The sequence below is a fragment of the Bacillus rossius genome, chromosome 12 (genome assembly GCF_032445375.1).
Source record: "Bacillus rossius redtenbacheri isolate Brsri chromosome 12, Brsri_v3, whole genome shotgun sequence".
NCBI lineage: Eukaryota > Metazoa > Arthropoda > Insecta > Phasmatodea > Bacillidae > Bacillus > Bacillus rossius.
Window position 1 is genome coordinate 23,862,540 of NC_086339.1, and position 14,315 is coordinate 23,876,854.

Consider the following 14,315-nt stretch of genomic DNA (forward strand, 5'->3'; position numbering starts at 1 on the left):
AACACCATTACTTAAAAATATCAGTAAACTATAAACAGTGTTAAGTTATTTTCGAAGGCTTATAAACTGACCTAAATTATAATTTCATGATATCGTTTTGTTTTGTTTTACTTATTTGAACATACATATATGTTGCTTTTCCCCTCAACATCTTGGTACTTTCACCTATTACGACACACATTGTTCTGCTGATCAGTATGATACTGTTTATATTTTTGTTTAATCATTGCTCTCAAGTCTAAGATATAAGATAGTCAAGTTATATGAGAGTAATATTAGCAGTCACATATAAAATATATTGTGTTACGGTACATCAAAATGCATCATACTTAGAGTCAAGATTTTGTGGTGTTATTTGAAGACAATTTTCGGTGTAAAGAAATAAAGATTTCGGTGTTATATAGTTTTATTTTTTTGCTCAATATACCCACGGCAAAATTTTCTTACTTCTCTGTACGACATGCAAATTTATTGAAACAAATATTAATAAACTCTAAAACCTCATGATCTAATTACAATGAAGTTCATTTGCAAATTCATAGATAATTAAGTTCATTGGCAAATTCATAAATTCAAACTTTTAAATAACTACTAAAAATTTCACGACTTAATTACAATCACATACACTACAAAATTACACAATTAAGCACTTCCAAAGATACTATTAAGACGGTTTTATTGAAATGCTATCATAGTTAAATTTTCCCCATTTTCTGGAGTGAGACGTTGTCTTCTGTCACTAACTACCAGTGAGTACCTGGAAAATGAACGTTCTGCATCAACATTTGATGTTGGGAACCAGATTGCCCTTAAACTGGCTTGAGCAAATTCACTGTAGTCCCCTTTAAGGGAGCAAAGTACCTTTGCAACATCAATTTGGCTTGTTTCTGGCAATGAAAGTTCATCCTCAATTATTTTTTTGAAAGCAACATAGCCATGTATGAATGTATCAATGGGAAGATGGGAAACAGAAGGCAAGTTATGCAGAGACTTCTGTAGGTTTGCATCTTCTATGCTAACCCTACTCACATTTCTTGGGTTGAACAGCAAATTAATGGCATTAAAGACTCTTAGACAAGGATGTCGTTTAACAGATGCGTTTTGCCTCAAACGCTTATGTTTCTCACTCGCAACATGTTTCACAAGCATATCGCATCTCTCGTAGTCTAGCCTGCAGTTACAGAATTTGCACATTAAAATTTTATCACTGAAATAAAATCCTTCGCTGGAAAATTCTTTCGATCGGTCACTGGCAGAAACCTTCGTTTTAGGCATTATCAAAAATTTTTATTCACATAGGAAGAATTTAACCTCTAAATACACTAAAACTTGCCGTGCTGGAAAGATCAAAACAATGGAGAATAGATGCGAATACAAACACATACCGAATACCAACATACGTACGTGAAAATTAATACCGACATAAACATGTACTATTTATTATTTACAATCGTTACGTTAAGCAGGGTTAATTTTATTTTTATACCCTACGTACTTTATTTTAAATAAACAGTAAAAGCAATGCGCTTTAGTGTGTAATATTTTAATGATTAAAAACGTAATCTTAGAAAAACATTTTGGACGTTTGTTATTTTTGTATTTACAGAAAGTGAACGGCGGCCATTGTATCATAGTTATCAACATCTTAAATTATTATGGTAAACAATATTATTGTTTAAAGAAAATATTACGTTAATTCTGAGACTTCATTTTAAAATCTATAATGAATCACCGTCGCATATAATATATATGGCTGCTAGTTACTGTCAGAAATATTTGATTGTGCTGAAGATAGTGAATTGTCCTTACAGAATGGAAAAAAAAAACGTAAATAATCAGGATAGACGAAATTTCGTGACATATCGCGGATTTCGCACAGTTTCGTTTTATTTCGTGTTTTCAAGTGGTTTTCGGTGTTATTTCGTTTTATCGCGCATTACCATATAATCGTGCCTCTAATCATAATTCACACCAATGCAAACCTCAATTCTTATAACATATTAAAAAAAGTTGCTGACTTGTAGTACATATACACCAGTAAAGTATATATATATTTTTTTAAGAATTAAAGTTTTCAAGATGACACATTATTAATTCTACACATAGGTAACCTACATGTGTTAATATTGAAATATGTTTAAAATAAAACATGATATTTTTCATACCTGTCTCCAGTTCCTTAGGTTCAGAGTTAATCAATACATTTGGGTCCCAAGCATACGGAAAAGTCTGTGTCTTGCCGCTTGTAGGCGGAGAGCTTCGCTGCTCCGTATTACGACCAATCATCTTAAATGACGTGAAACCTTCAGACAGAGTCTGGAAACGAGGGGAATATTTCCCACCTATAGGTAAAAAAATAATTGTACATTGGTAGGTTAACACACTCTTGCACCAACAACGGTGAACACCACTATAAAAACACGCTTCAGACATTTAAAACTTACCAATGTACACAAGGCTGCCATTATCAATTCTCTGAAAAAGCGATGTAGTAAAGGCATCACATCCTGTTGGAAATGAAGACCGAGTCCAGTTGCTGCAGCCAACCTGTAATGTGGAAGTACAAAGTACATTAAAAGATAAAAGCAAAGAAATATTTTCAATTTTCCATAGTTTGTTACAGAAACTTTTTTTTTTAAAAGAAAAAAAATATTCTTCCTGTTCCTGTAATTAATGTAAAATGATAATTTAAAAAAAATGGTATGTCAATACTATAAAAGTACTTGGGTCCTAAAAATAGTTTCTTAATCTTACCTAAACCTATATCACCCACTCACACAAAATACACACACAAAATATCCTTAATAAAGCAGTTGCAGTCAATTACAAACCATTTCTTTTCATAAACGGTACCACTGTCAAAAAGGGAAAAACTCTGTGTGAAATTCCATAAACTAAACTTTAAGCTATCCCAAAGTGTACTACAGATTAACTGAACACAGAAGAAGATTTTGCACTTTCCTGTATTTTACATCGCTATTCTATGAGTCTTATGTAAAGCACAGACAGCATAAAACAGTTTGCATTATTTTCCCCTGGTTCCTTAATTACTTAAAAAAGATGTTTTCTTAAGTCAAATGAAATATGTATTCTAAAAAAAAGACAAAACTATGGTGATTACTACGACTGGTACCAAAACAGCTATATGAGTAAACAATCTTAGGCAAAATACAGAACCAGTGACCACCTTGTAATAAAGTGAATTATAATTAATGTTCAACAAAATTAACAAACTGTAAAAAAAGACACAAATTTAAGATTACATCCAGTGCTAAAAATGGTAAGCCTTCTTCTTAACAGAAAAAGTTAACTTTTCTCTAAAGATTTTAAAGAACTTTAAATTCTTAGTGATTCAATAAAAAAAAATTAAAGGAGCCATGTTGTTTTACTAGCTGTTTATTAATCTTTTTAAACACTCCAACATATCAAATTAAGCAGTAATCATAGTTTTGATATCGGTGCACGCCTAACAAAAAATATATGCGTCACTAGACTTCAATAACTTTGTTTTGTAGCAAATCGTCGGCTTACTTCTAAAACCTCGTAAGTCCCGATTTTCCCAGTTTTATATTCCGGATGTGTTTGGTGTATTTTTATTTTTTATTTTTTTCATAGTGCATATGCTGATAAAACCTCGTAAGTCAACACTACTTAGTCTCTTTCCTATTCACAAATTATAAAAACCTCGTATCTTTTTCAGTCGAAACCGTGCTCCGAAAGCTCCATAAGTTCTCCTGTAAAACTGACTGAAATGGAGTTACGAGGTTTCGGAAGTAAGCCGACGAAACTCACTTGTCGCGCCCACCTGGGACAGGTGAGTGACGTAGCTGGACATGAGCAACGGGGAGTCGATGATCGGCTTGTTGATCTGCATATGCAGGTTCACCAGCGTGATGTCCTCCTGCGACGACATGGCCGAAATGAAGGACGTGCTGGACACCGAGCGAGAGTCGGACGAGTCCAGCAACGTGTTCTCTGTGCACTGGAACATGCATTCTGCTGGCTCCACGGGGCTCTGTGGAGGAAAAAAAAAGTTTGTTCCCACATTCTTGTCCATGCGTCCATCTCTAAAAAGATTTAAGATTGAATAAGTGGGACACATTTTCAAGAAAATGCTGTAAATCCATTACAAAAAAAAAATCACAACTTTATCAACTATAATGCACTTTCAAAACATTTTTCCTTTAACAGCATAAACATTATATGTGACTAAGCTCTTATGCAATAGCTACCTACATAGTGTGGTAATATTATTCTGATTTATTTTATTTTTACATTGTTATCATCTTTAATCTGGCATTCAATGGTTCAGCATACATATTCTGTAATTTAGCAAATAATCGAGCCGCTTGCGTTAAGAATTTTTTCCGGGTGGATTATAGCTGTTAATCTCGGCCGCCAGGTCTCAGTACTGCAATGCCAGCATTTTTAGTTCGCTTAAAGTTTGATAGTTGCTGTTAATTTTCATTTCAGTACAGTGTTTCCTATTTACATTTCCCATTTTATATTTCACTGGTACATTTACATAATGATTTTTTGAAGAAGAGCTCTGATTCACGAATGCAGCCATGTTTCCTGAAATTTTTTATACAGTAATGATGTGTTTTTCCCTTTCAATAGAGCTATTTATTACACCTTGTTTTAAATACCATTGATCTGTATATTAAATTTTTCCTTTGGTCCTCCCAATTATCAATAAAACTATATTGACATTCAATAATTCGACATTGGCTGTGTTCTTAAACATGCCCGATCAAAGAAATTTAACTGTATTATTTTTGTTAAAATTTCTCCACATTATTTTAAGCTGTTAACATTGGCAAAATACACAGCAATGCCCTACATATTTACTGAAATATCTTCCATTATTTGAACATGCAATAACTATAACTCAATGGAAGTTCACAAAAGATGGATGATGCATCCCTCACCAAGTCCACATTCGATGCCCGTATCAGCTCATTTTTGCGATATTCCTGGGTGTGTATCTCGTGGTCGCTGCGGTGACTGGAGAGGCGTGACCTGAGCTCTACATTAGCCGCTCCCGTGGACAAAGTGTGGCTCAGAGGTACCATATGCACCGAGCTGCTTGGCACGATACTCAGCTCACTCGAGAATTTCTTCCTGTATGGATAAAAAAAAATTGGTTGTCTGTAAAGTCGGTTTACGAACGATAGTTTAACGTTACAACGTCATAACAAAACATTGATGAAATGATTGCATACTTTTATGAATAAAATTGAATCATTTTTATTGAATTATCACTATTTTGTATGGATACAAAGAAGGAGTGAAATGAAATCTACAATTTAATTGATAAATTTACTTTTATTTGCACTCATTAATTCAAATATGTTTATTACTTTAACGAAGAGATTATTTTAACTATAACTTTTATTAATGTTTGCTATTTAACTTCTTCCAATCTGTGTTATTCTGTTAAGGACAGGACGATGATAGGAAAAGTAGGAAACGAATGGGAGTGTTACAAGTTTAATGTGCCTCGAAAAAGTCAAATCGATGGTTGTTCCAATCGAGTAGAAGAGAGATAGATGCGGCGCAAGTGTACAATGAGCATAACGGGACACAGCGCAATGGGACAATGTGCGTAATGGGACACTTTTTTGTGCGTGCAGCCGGCGTTCATTGATTTATTAGACGTCACGTTAAAAATGCACTTAATCATATTTATACATAAAACATCTAATGCATTCTTAAAACTCATTGCCCTTTCATAAATTATCATCAGAGACAAGATTTTATAGTGTTTTTGTTTTTTTTCACTACAACTGAACTATCACCAAAATGTGAGTCAAAACACCATGTAACACTTAAATGCATATTCACACACAATGCAAGACAAGACATGAAATAAAACCAAATTCAAACACAACTTTTTAAAAATTACCGAAATTGCATTAACACACAAAATTCAATGAACACCACTGTTTTAGTACATAGTTTGCAACAAAATGTGAAGACCAAGTTGATAGTGAAAACTAATTATCTTCCCATATAGACAACACAGATCAATAAATTCTGAAATGTACTGAAAATACACTGGTATTTTTATAGTTATTTTGTTTTGAAGACATTAAGATAATCAATATTATATAATGTAAAGTGCAAAGTGAAATCACACTTAAAATGAAACAGTTTTCATAAAATGGCATTAGAAACATTGGACCATCTTCAAAAATAAATAAAATTTAGAAAAATAATACCATAAAAATATTGTCTCTACGAAATATTAAAACAGAATTATGGATAGTTATGCTACAGAAAAAAAAGTTAAGATAACAATAGTAACAAATATAACATGAATTAATTTAGATAGACTCTAAAGTATTTTTAAAAATACAATCTCACTTGAAAGCCAGTCGGTAAAACTAACCATTGGTAGGAACTGGAACATTCGCACTTTCAAGTCACTTTCTAGTCTAGACTCCATAGTTCTCCTTGGGCAAATGTCACATAGTTATTGGCTGCAGACTGGTGAGACGTATAAACTTGATAGCCTGTGATTCAGTAATTCTTTAGATGAGGTTTTCTAACTGGCTAAGTGTATTCCCTATAAACTGTTTGCCAACAGCGGAAGCAGCTTACAGGTATACACATTTGAATTTTATCCTAGATGAAATTAATTCGTGAGATTTCCCGGTCTCTAGCCATTGGTATTGTACGAAGAATAGAAAAATTTGTGTTAAACGACTCATTGTCATCAAAGTCATTAAGGTACATAAAAGGTAAAAGTGATTCTGCTGGGCATCCACCTAGTATTGTAGGTTGTAAATCCTAGTCCAATTTCAGGCATGTGTGATGCATGCTCGTACAGAGAAAGGTATTTCATACAAAATTTTACGGTTTAACACATTCTGTAATCCGTATGGGGGCAAGATTCTCTGTGAACCCCTTGCCAGTCATTACCCCAGATAATCGGGAGTCTCCTGTATGCTAATTCTTCCAGTCCCTACTAATCTAGCAAGGCCATGGCCCTGATTGTGCCAGATAAAACACTAATAAACAGCTTTATAGTACCCTTCTGCCCTAATCTCCCATTAAATCCTCTCTGAGCCCCACATCTACTAGTTATACTAGACCACCTGCTCATTCCCTGTACTATTCAAATTCATTCAGTATTTGCAAAAATGAAACCTCATGTGCCACACAAGCTTATTGTTTTTGGCACACTGTGGGATTTGACCATGCTGCCACTTTACCCATATTAAATGAATCCACACAAGTTTAAATGTTGTGTGTTCCACACATGTTTATATAAATATGCACTCACTAAGCAGATAGTCGAAATTTAAAAAAAAAAAAAAATAGCATAAAAGTGTTATGTGCTTCCCACAGTGGCTGCTTATAGAAATGTATGTAAAAAAAATTATACAAAAAACACTAACATTTTACAAATTAAATGTTTCTCATTATCAACATACTGTTTATGAAACAAAATTATTTTCATGTCTGTAAAAGAAATCTAAAATTATAAACACTTAAAAAATGAGTTTGTCAAAAAAATACAGAGTACTTTAATGTTAGGGACAACATAAACATTAAGTAACAAAGGGTTTCTGAAACAATCAAGTTACAGTAGAGTCCCGCTAATCCGAACCCCGCTAATCCGAAAATCCGCCTAATCCGAACAGGGCCAGGATAAAAAAAAATTTAAATCATTTAAGAACTAAGAAAAGTAAAGAAAAACAAGTTTTTTCAAGTAATGTTGTACGTTTATTAATATGTACATAAGAAACTTATAATTTATCTATCTATCTATGTGATTAATTAAAATTTTATATGACACTAAATATGTACGCTAAATAATAAATGTGTACAGTAAACTCTCGATTATCCGGGCCTGGATTATCCGATTTTCGGGTTATCCGTGCTGATTTTTTTATGAAGTTGTAAAAAAAATGACGGGGTGTAGCTACGCCGCGACTGCGCTGCGCTTTTTTTTTACTGCTGTGTCAGAAAGCTATTTACCTGACCCTTCAGACCCTCATTCCCCCGCCCCTTCACCCATCAATTTGTCACACTTTAAACCTAAAAGGAATGCCTTGACTGCTGCTTCCAGCTCAACTCCCCCCCCCCCCCCCCCCCCATTACATTTTCTTTTCAAGAGTTCTTTTCACGGCGCCCCGCCACGCTAAAAAAAAAAAGTCCCTCTACCTCTTTTACCTTCTCACACTCCTGACGGCTGGAAGAGGCATTTTTCACGCAGTTATTTACATAAGTTCTCCCAGGCACATTTGTTTTTGTAATCATGTTGTAACGGTTCGTTACTTACAAAAATAAAAAGATTTAAAGCGTCTATTTTCGTGGTTTTATTTTTTCAACTAGAATTCATAAACAAATTGAACCCAATGTTTCATTCACTCGTTTCACACATATATCTGCCCGTCGAAAAACTGCTGGTAGCTCGCTTGATGAGATTTAATAATAAAATAATAACGTCGATTAAGTCCTTCAGTAATGTTTTACTGTAAGTACACGAAGATGGTGCGATCTCTAACAGGGCCGCACCCAGCGAAAACGAATTTCGCCCCGAGCCAAAACGCCTACGAAGGTGGCCGTAATTTCTAATTATACCCGAAAACGAAATATATAAAAAACTAGGTTGATTTAATAATAGGCCTGGCTCCGACCACCAACGTGAAATTATCTCTTCGTAAATTACATTAGAATTTAGCAAGAAGCCATCGAACGCGACCTACCCGTCCAGCGTTCGACAGACGACTGGTGATCTCATGAACTCGTCTCCTCCACGCAGGGAGTAGACGTCACAAGACCTCACCGACCAATCACACGCACGCTTCATTCACTCTTACAGATATCAGCCAATTACAGAACAAGTTACAACACATGAAAAAATCTTTTACACACAGAACTCTGGGCTTCCCCTGATCAGTCTCTCTTCAATTTCACCTCGAAATCGGGGACTCCCATTCTCGTTCTCTCTCCCACACCGTGAGAGAGCAGTTATCACACAGTTCCCATACAGGAGGGGAATTACCGTCTTTATCTCGGTTGGCGGGGAAGCACTGTTCCTTTCTCACTCCCACTTACAGGCCTCTCATGCCTCTCCTTCTAACCATCACACCAGCCCAGACACAGTACCGTGTTCTAGAATCATCCAACACGTTAATGAACATTATAAACAGCAATTATAATACAAATTACTTTACCAAATTAAAATTATTTCGAAATAACCTGAAAAAGTAGGCCTAAACAGGTAAAAATCTAGTACAACGGCTCATTTGTGAATAATTTCATAAAAAATAGTAATGATTAAAAACGTCTGTTAAAATACAAAATACCTTCTTAAAACACATAGCAAGTGAAAATAACATATATTAATAGCCATAACGTTTGAGTATACTGTCTCATAACATACACACCACTCTAAAAACATTGACTCATTTATATTTACCTATACAGAAAAGAAGTTTAAAAGAAAATTATTTATTTAGGAGGGCAGGGTTCTGCAATGCTACAATGTCTGGTAAAAGGAAACGTAAAGTGCTGACAATAGCAGAGAAGTTAGACGTTGTGGACAGGTTAAAAAAAGGAGAAACTGCCGCGAAATTAGTACAGGAATATCAAATTGGAATCCAAACCGTGCGAGACATTAGTAAAAGTGAAGAAAAACTTTTGCAGTTTGCTAGTAGATCAGACAGTGTGGCAGGGCCTTCTAAACGTAAAAGCATGAAAACATCTACCCACGCAGATGTTGACAATGCTTTGTATGTTTTGTTTAGGTCGTTAAAAGGGTGGAGGGAGATACTGAGTTGGGACTGTCGCCGCTCTCCCTCCCGTAGCAATAAAGGGGACAGGAGAAGGATGGCGGCAACACAATGCCAGTATTGTTTACGGTCCAATAAGCTGGGACACTGTATACAAAGCCTTTGCTTTGTACTCATAGAATTCTACTGAAGAGACACTCTTTTGCCAGTAAATACACCATTTTTAAGTGGTGAAACGAATTATCCGGGATTTTTATGGGCATTCAATTATCCGGGCATCGGAAGGACCCAATTAACACGGATAATCGAGAGTTTACTGCAATTTTCGTCTGACGTTACTTACATATTTGATAGATCAGACACGCCTCAAAAAGACAATATATGGCATTATATGACAAAATTCCGCCTAATCCGAATTTTCGCCAATCCGAACAGGGTTCAGTCCCAATTAGTTCGGATTAGCGGGATTCTACTGTATACTCAAAATGATATTTCTAAGTTTTAATTCAAAAATAACACGATGACGCGTACGCAGTGTACACGGCAGCAGACTTACCCCGGTGCATAGCCCTCACGCACGAAGGGCGAGGCCGCCATGCCGCCGGCAGCGCCGGAGTGGCGGAGCGACGAGGTCCGGCTGGCCGTCGTGCCCCCGGGACTGACCTCCTCGTCGGCCGAGTAGAACGCCTCGGAGTGGTTCTCGCTGCTCATGGACACTGTCCGCTGGACCTCCTTGCTGATGGCATCTTCTCTGCTCGGAGCTACGGCCAAGGAGTGATGCGAGTCGGACGCTGTCACCTCGCCGCTGGCGCTCGGGGGAGCTGCGACCTGCTGTGTGTCACACGGCTTGGTTATTTTATTTATTTAAATTTTGTTCCATGCCCACCAACAGTCCAGGGACTTTAGCAGTGGGCACGACCAGGGGCGCAACAACAGGGGGGGGCAAGGGTATTTTGCCCCCCCTCTGAAACTTTGAAGTGGGGGCAAACGGGGGCAAAGAAAGTGCTGTGTAATCAATTTTTTGATAATAAAACTGCTTAAATAGCACCATTTTCCACCTTCAAATTTAAATTTTCCTGGGGGAGGACCCCCGGACCCCCCGCTTCAATTAGGGGGATCGATGATTCTTTATAAAAAGGTTTATTGCCCCCCCTTTGGAAATTTAGTTGTTGCGCCCCTGGACACGACATACACAAAATACACACAAATACATATAACAACAAAGAAACAATAAACAAAGAACAAGACATACAACAGACAGCACAAGCACAAATATAATAAGTAAAATAATGTTGCTATAAAATAAAAACATGGTAAGCAGCAAGACATAAAATTTAATAAGGTACAATAATGTAAACTTGAAAGTAAAATAATACTAAATATAATTAGTTTGACCGTCAAAATTCATATCACATTTATTAGAAATTAGAAATTTTAAATTATGCTAGATTCTACACAACAGCAACTGTTGTGAAAAAGAACTGGATCAGAAATGGTGAAACTTAAGACGTGAAAACCCACACATGTAAATCAGTAATTATTCTTTTTGCAAATGTAATATCTGTTTCATGCAACCTCCAAAATTTTACCATGAATAATTAAGCAAAAATACACAAGTATGAATAACATTAACATAAAAATACACAATGCAATGATGCATCATAATCAATACTACGATAGTAGATAAACATATTACAAATAAAACTGAACAGCAAAGCAAAGTGGGGTAAGATTTACCGGTTCCATGTTGCCTTCAGTTGAAGCGGGAGGCTGTTGTTTCACTGCACTTGTGAAGTAGTCCACTGCAAGTTTTGAGTCAGATATACTGCTCTTTGACAACGGTTCCGATTCAGGCACGTTCAGGATCGACTTGCCACACTCTGAATTCAGCTTTGAGTCACTGTCTAGTTTCGGAGGCAGCAAGTTCGTGGGACTGTTGTCTACAAGAGGTGCGTACGGAACATCCCACACGTTGCCACTGGACACCCTAGAATGCATTAATAATAACTATAGTTATATGCATAAGATAAAACCTCAATAATACAAATCTGAAGGGACCATAATGTTGTCACTTTGGAATAATGAAGTTTGTATTAACCAAACTATTTCAACATTAAACCACAAAATTTATATAATTTATAAATCTAATTCAGATCAATTTAGAACTTGTACACAATAATATACCACACAAAATGTACATTTTTTAAGGGACTGTAAAATACTATTTTAGGATGGTTACATTTGTGGCTCAAAAAATGATTTTCTGTTATATGACACTTAAAAAGATGTAAGACAGAATTCTATGCTGCATTCTTTTTACACACAATAAATGAACATTTTAAATGAGAGAGCAAGTTTTCTTAAGTACACAGAAAAAATGAAATCTTTGTTATTCTCAACTTTCATAAATTAAGTTACTACATCACATAACTTATAATGGAATTTAAGTACGTAGCAATAAACAAAATTTGAGGTCGTAGTCTCAACTAATCAAATCATACTGTAGGAGCATAATGAAGAGCATAATGAAGAGTATTGGTATAAGATTTATCACCCTCCAGTATTCAATGTTTTTCATGTATTAAGTTTAGGTAAGACTACTTTTTCTAACTGTTTCTTTAATAAATAATGAAGCATTTACAATAATGAAGCACTGACAGGAGATAATGAAAGCATTAACAATGCAATAGCAATATTTCATCACAAAGTAAAAAAAATTCTGCTTTAGGGGTATGGTTTTCTGAAATTTCACATACAAGGTCTAGTGAGAAAAATTTCATCAAGATCTGAGTACCACTGTAGATTTTTATAAGAAACAAACAATGGAAACTCTTCTTTATACATCTAGATTTTTACTATGCTTATGGAAGCGAGTATCACTGTTAATAGCAATCAGCCCAGCTGTTTAAAATAGAAAAAAATACACCTGGGTGAAATGGCATAGAATTACAGTAGAACCCCGAATTTGCGAACACGGATTTAACGAAAACAGCGATTTAACGTAAAGGTTTTCAGGAACCATCAAAAAACACCAATTTATTAAAATAATAATATATATTTCCAAAAAATTAAAGTAAATTGTAACGAAAACTTATTAAAAAATACACTCTGTGGTGTCAGTAATAGAATGGAGGTACTATATATTAATATGTGCCTTTGCATCATCTGTCCAAACATGAAAAAATAAAAAAAATTGTTCAAATTGCTTAAAAACTCCGGGCGCTGTAACTGAATTGCGTAGGTGCGTGCCTTTGCGCGCGCCTGGATAGATAGACTGTCCGCGACACATGACGTCATGAAGGGTTTCTTTGTCCGCATCCCCCTCCCCCTCCCTTATCCCTGCTTTACTCACCACGTTATCTTCCAATCACGCCCGCATAGTAACAGTGCTAGCCAATAATCACACGTTTCCAAATATTCCCTTTCCCATCCTCCAGGTCACACCAATACCCCATTATCATTATTCTCAGTAAGAGCTTTGTGCGCGGTGTTTAGTTTTTGGAATACATTTTTTATAAGTGCTGTTCGGACTTAGATTTTTTGCTTTTCTTCTTGGATTTTGACTACAGATTGCGATTGGAATTGACTACACTGCCTGTTGACGACCTGCTTAGCTTTTTTATTGATACAGTAGAATCCCACTGATGCGACCACTCACGGTTTCCGGAAAAACGGACTTATAAACGGAATGGTCGCAATAGAGATTTCGGGCCAATTTTTACCCCCCCCCCCCCCCCCCCCCCCCAAATATATCCAAATACATCAAATACTCGCGCTAAATGAATTCGTGTCACGCGAGTTCGGCTATGCTAGCCGGCTGGTTATTTTCGTTCAAAACGTGTCGAAGGAACTTGTGTGGATCAGGTAGAAAACATTCGGCTATAAACGAAAGATATAAGAACAATACTATCCTGAAATGCTGTGACACGTTTTTGGAGTAGATAATCACAGCGACAGACCGACAGGATGCGCTCCCCGCCTTGCCGTAAGAGATGTTTATTTTGACAGCTCAAGCAATTATCTTTTCCACGTCCCTTCGCAGCGTAAAAAAAAAAACAACAAAAAAAAAGAGAAAAAAAACACGTTGGAATGCAGATGGAAAAGTAACTATGCATTAAATTTAATATATTTACGGCCCTGCTAAATTTTTCTATTCAATAAAATTCGAGGTATTAGTGATTTTTCAGCAGAAACTGCTGTGTGACTAATAAACAAATTGTATCATAATAACTTAAACTTATAAAGTATTTATTAACAGCGAAGGACAGTCGTATAAGCCCATAAAAATATTTATTTTACCGAGAATGGACTATACAACCTGGCTTTTGTCGCACGCATTGTGGGAGAGGAGGAGGATGCTGACAGTTTCTCACGCAGAAGGTTGAAATAAGGGAGGGAATGTGTTGAAATGTTAGTTGGTAAAAGGGGAGGGGGTGTTTTTACATGGTTTGTGGCTCTGGGAGGGATGAGCCTTGAAGAATTAGCAGGGGATGGGAGGTAAGCGTCACATCACGTATGACGTCAAGCCACCGCTACCGCCAGCCTGGCCGGACGAGTTTCTTACGC

The 14,315-nt window shown here is 36.1% G+C and overlaps 1 protein-coding gene across 5 annotated transcripts in view; it reads right to left on the reverse strand.

Moving 5' to 3' along the window:
* The window catches only part of LOC134537721 (bridge-like lipid transfer protein family member 1), a 143,280-nt gene that overhangs the window by 91,980 nt on the left and 36,985 nt on the right, over window positions 1-14,315 (reverse strand). For all 5 annotated transcript variants that reach the window (XM_063378466.1, XM_063378468.1, XM_063378469.1 and 2 more), the window contains exons 27-32: window positions 11,487-11,736; window positions 10,306-10,580; window positions 4,932-5,124; window positions 3,806-4,015; window positions 2,445-2,547; window positions 2,166-2,342 (exon numbers count right to left, since the gene is read on the reverse strand). In XM_063378466.1, the coding sequence (XP_063234536.1) occupies window positions 2,166-2,342; window positions 2,445-2,547; window positions 3,806-4,015; window positions 4,932-5,124; window positions 10,306-10,580; window positions 11,487-11,736 (1,208 nt within the window). The remainder of the gene's footprint in view (window positions 1-2,165; window positions 2,343-2,444; window positions 2,548-3,805; window positions 4,016-4,931; window positions 5,125-10,305; window positions 10,581-11,486; window positions 11,737-14,315) is intronic.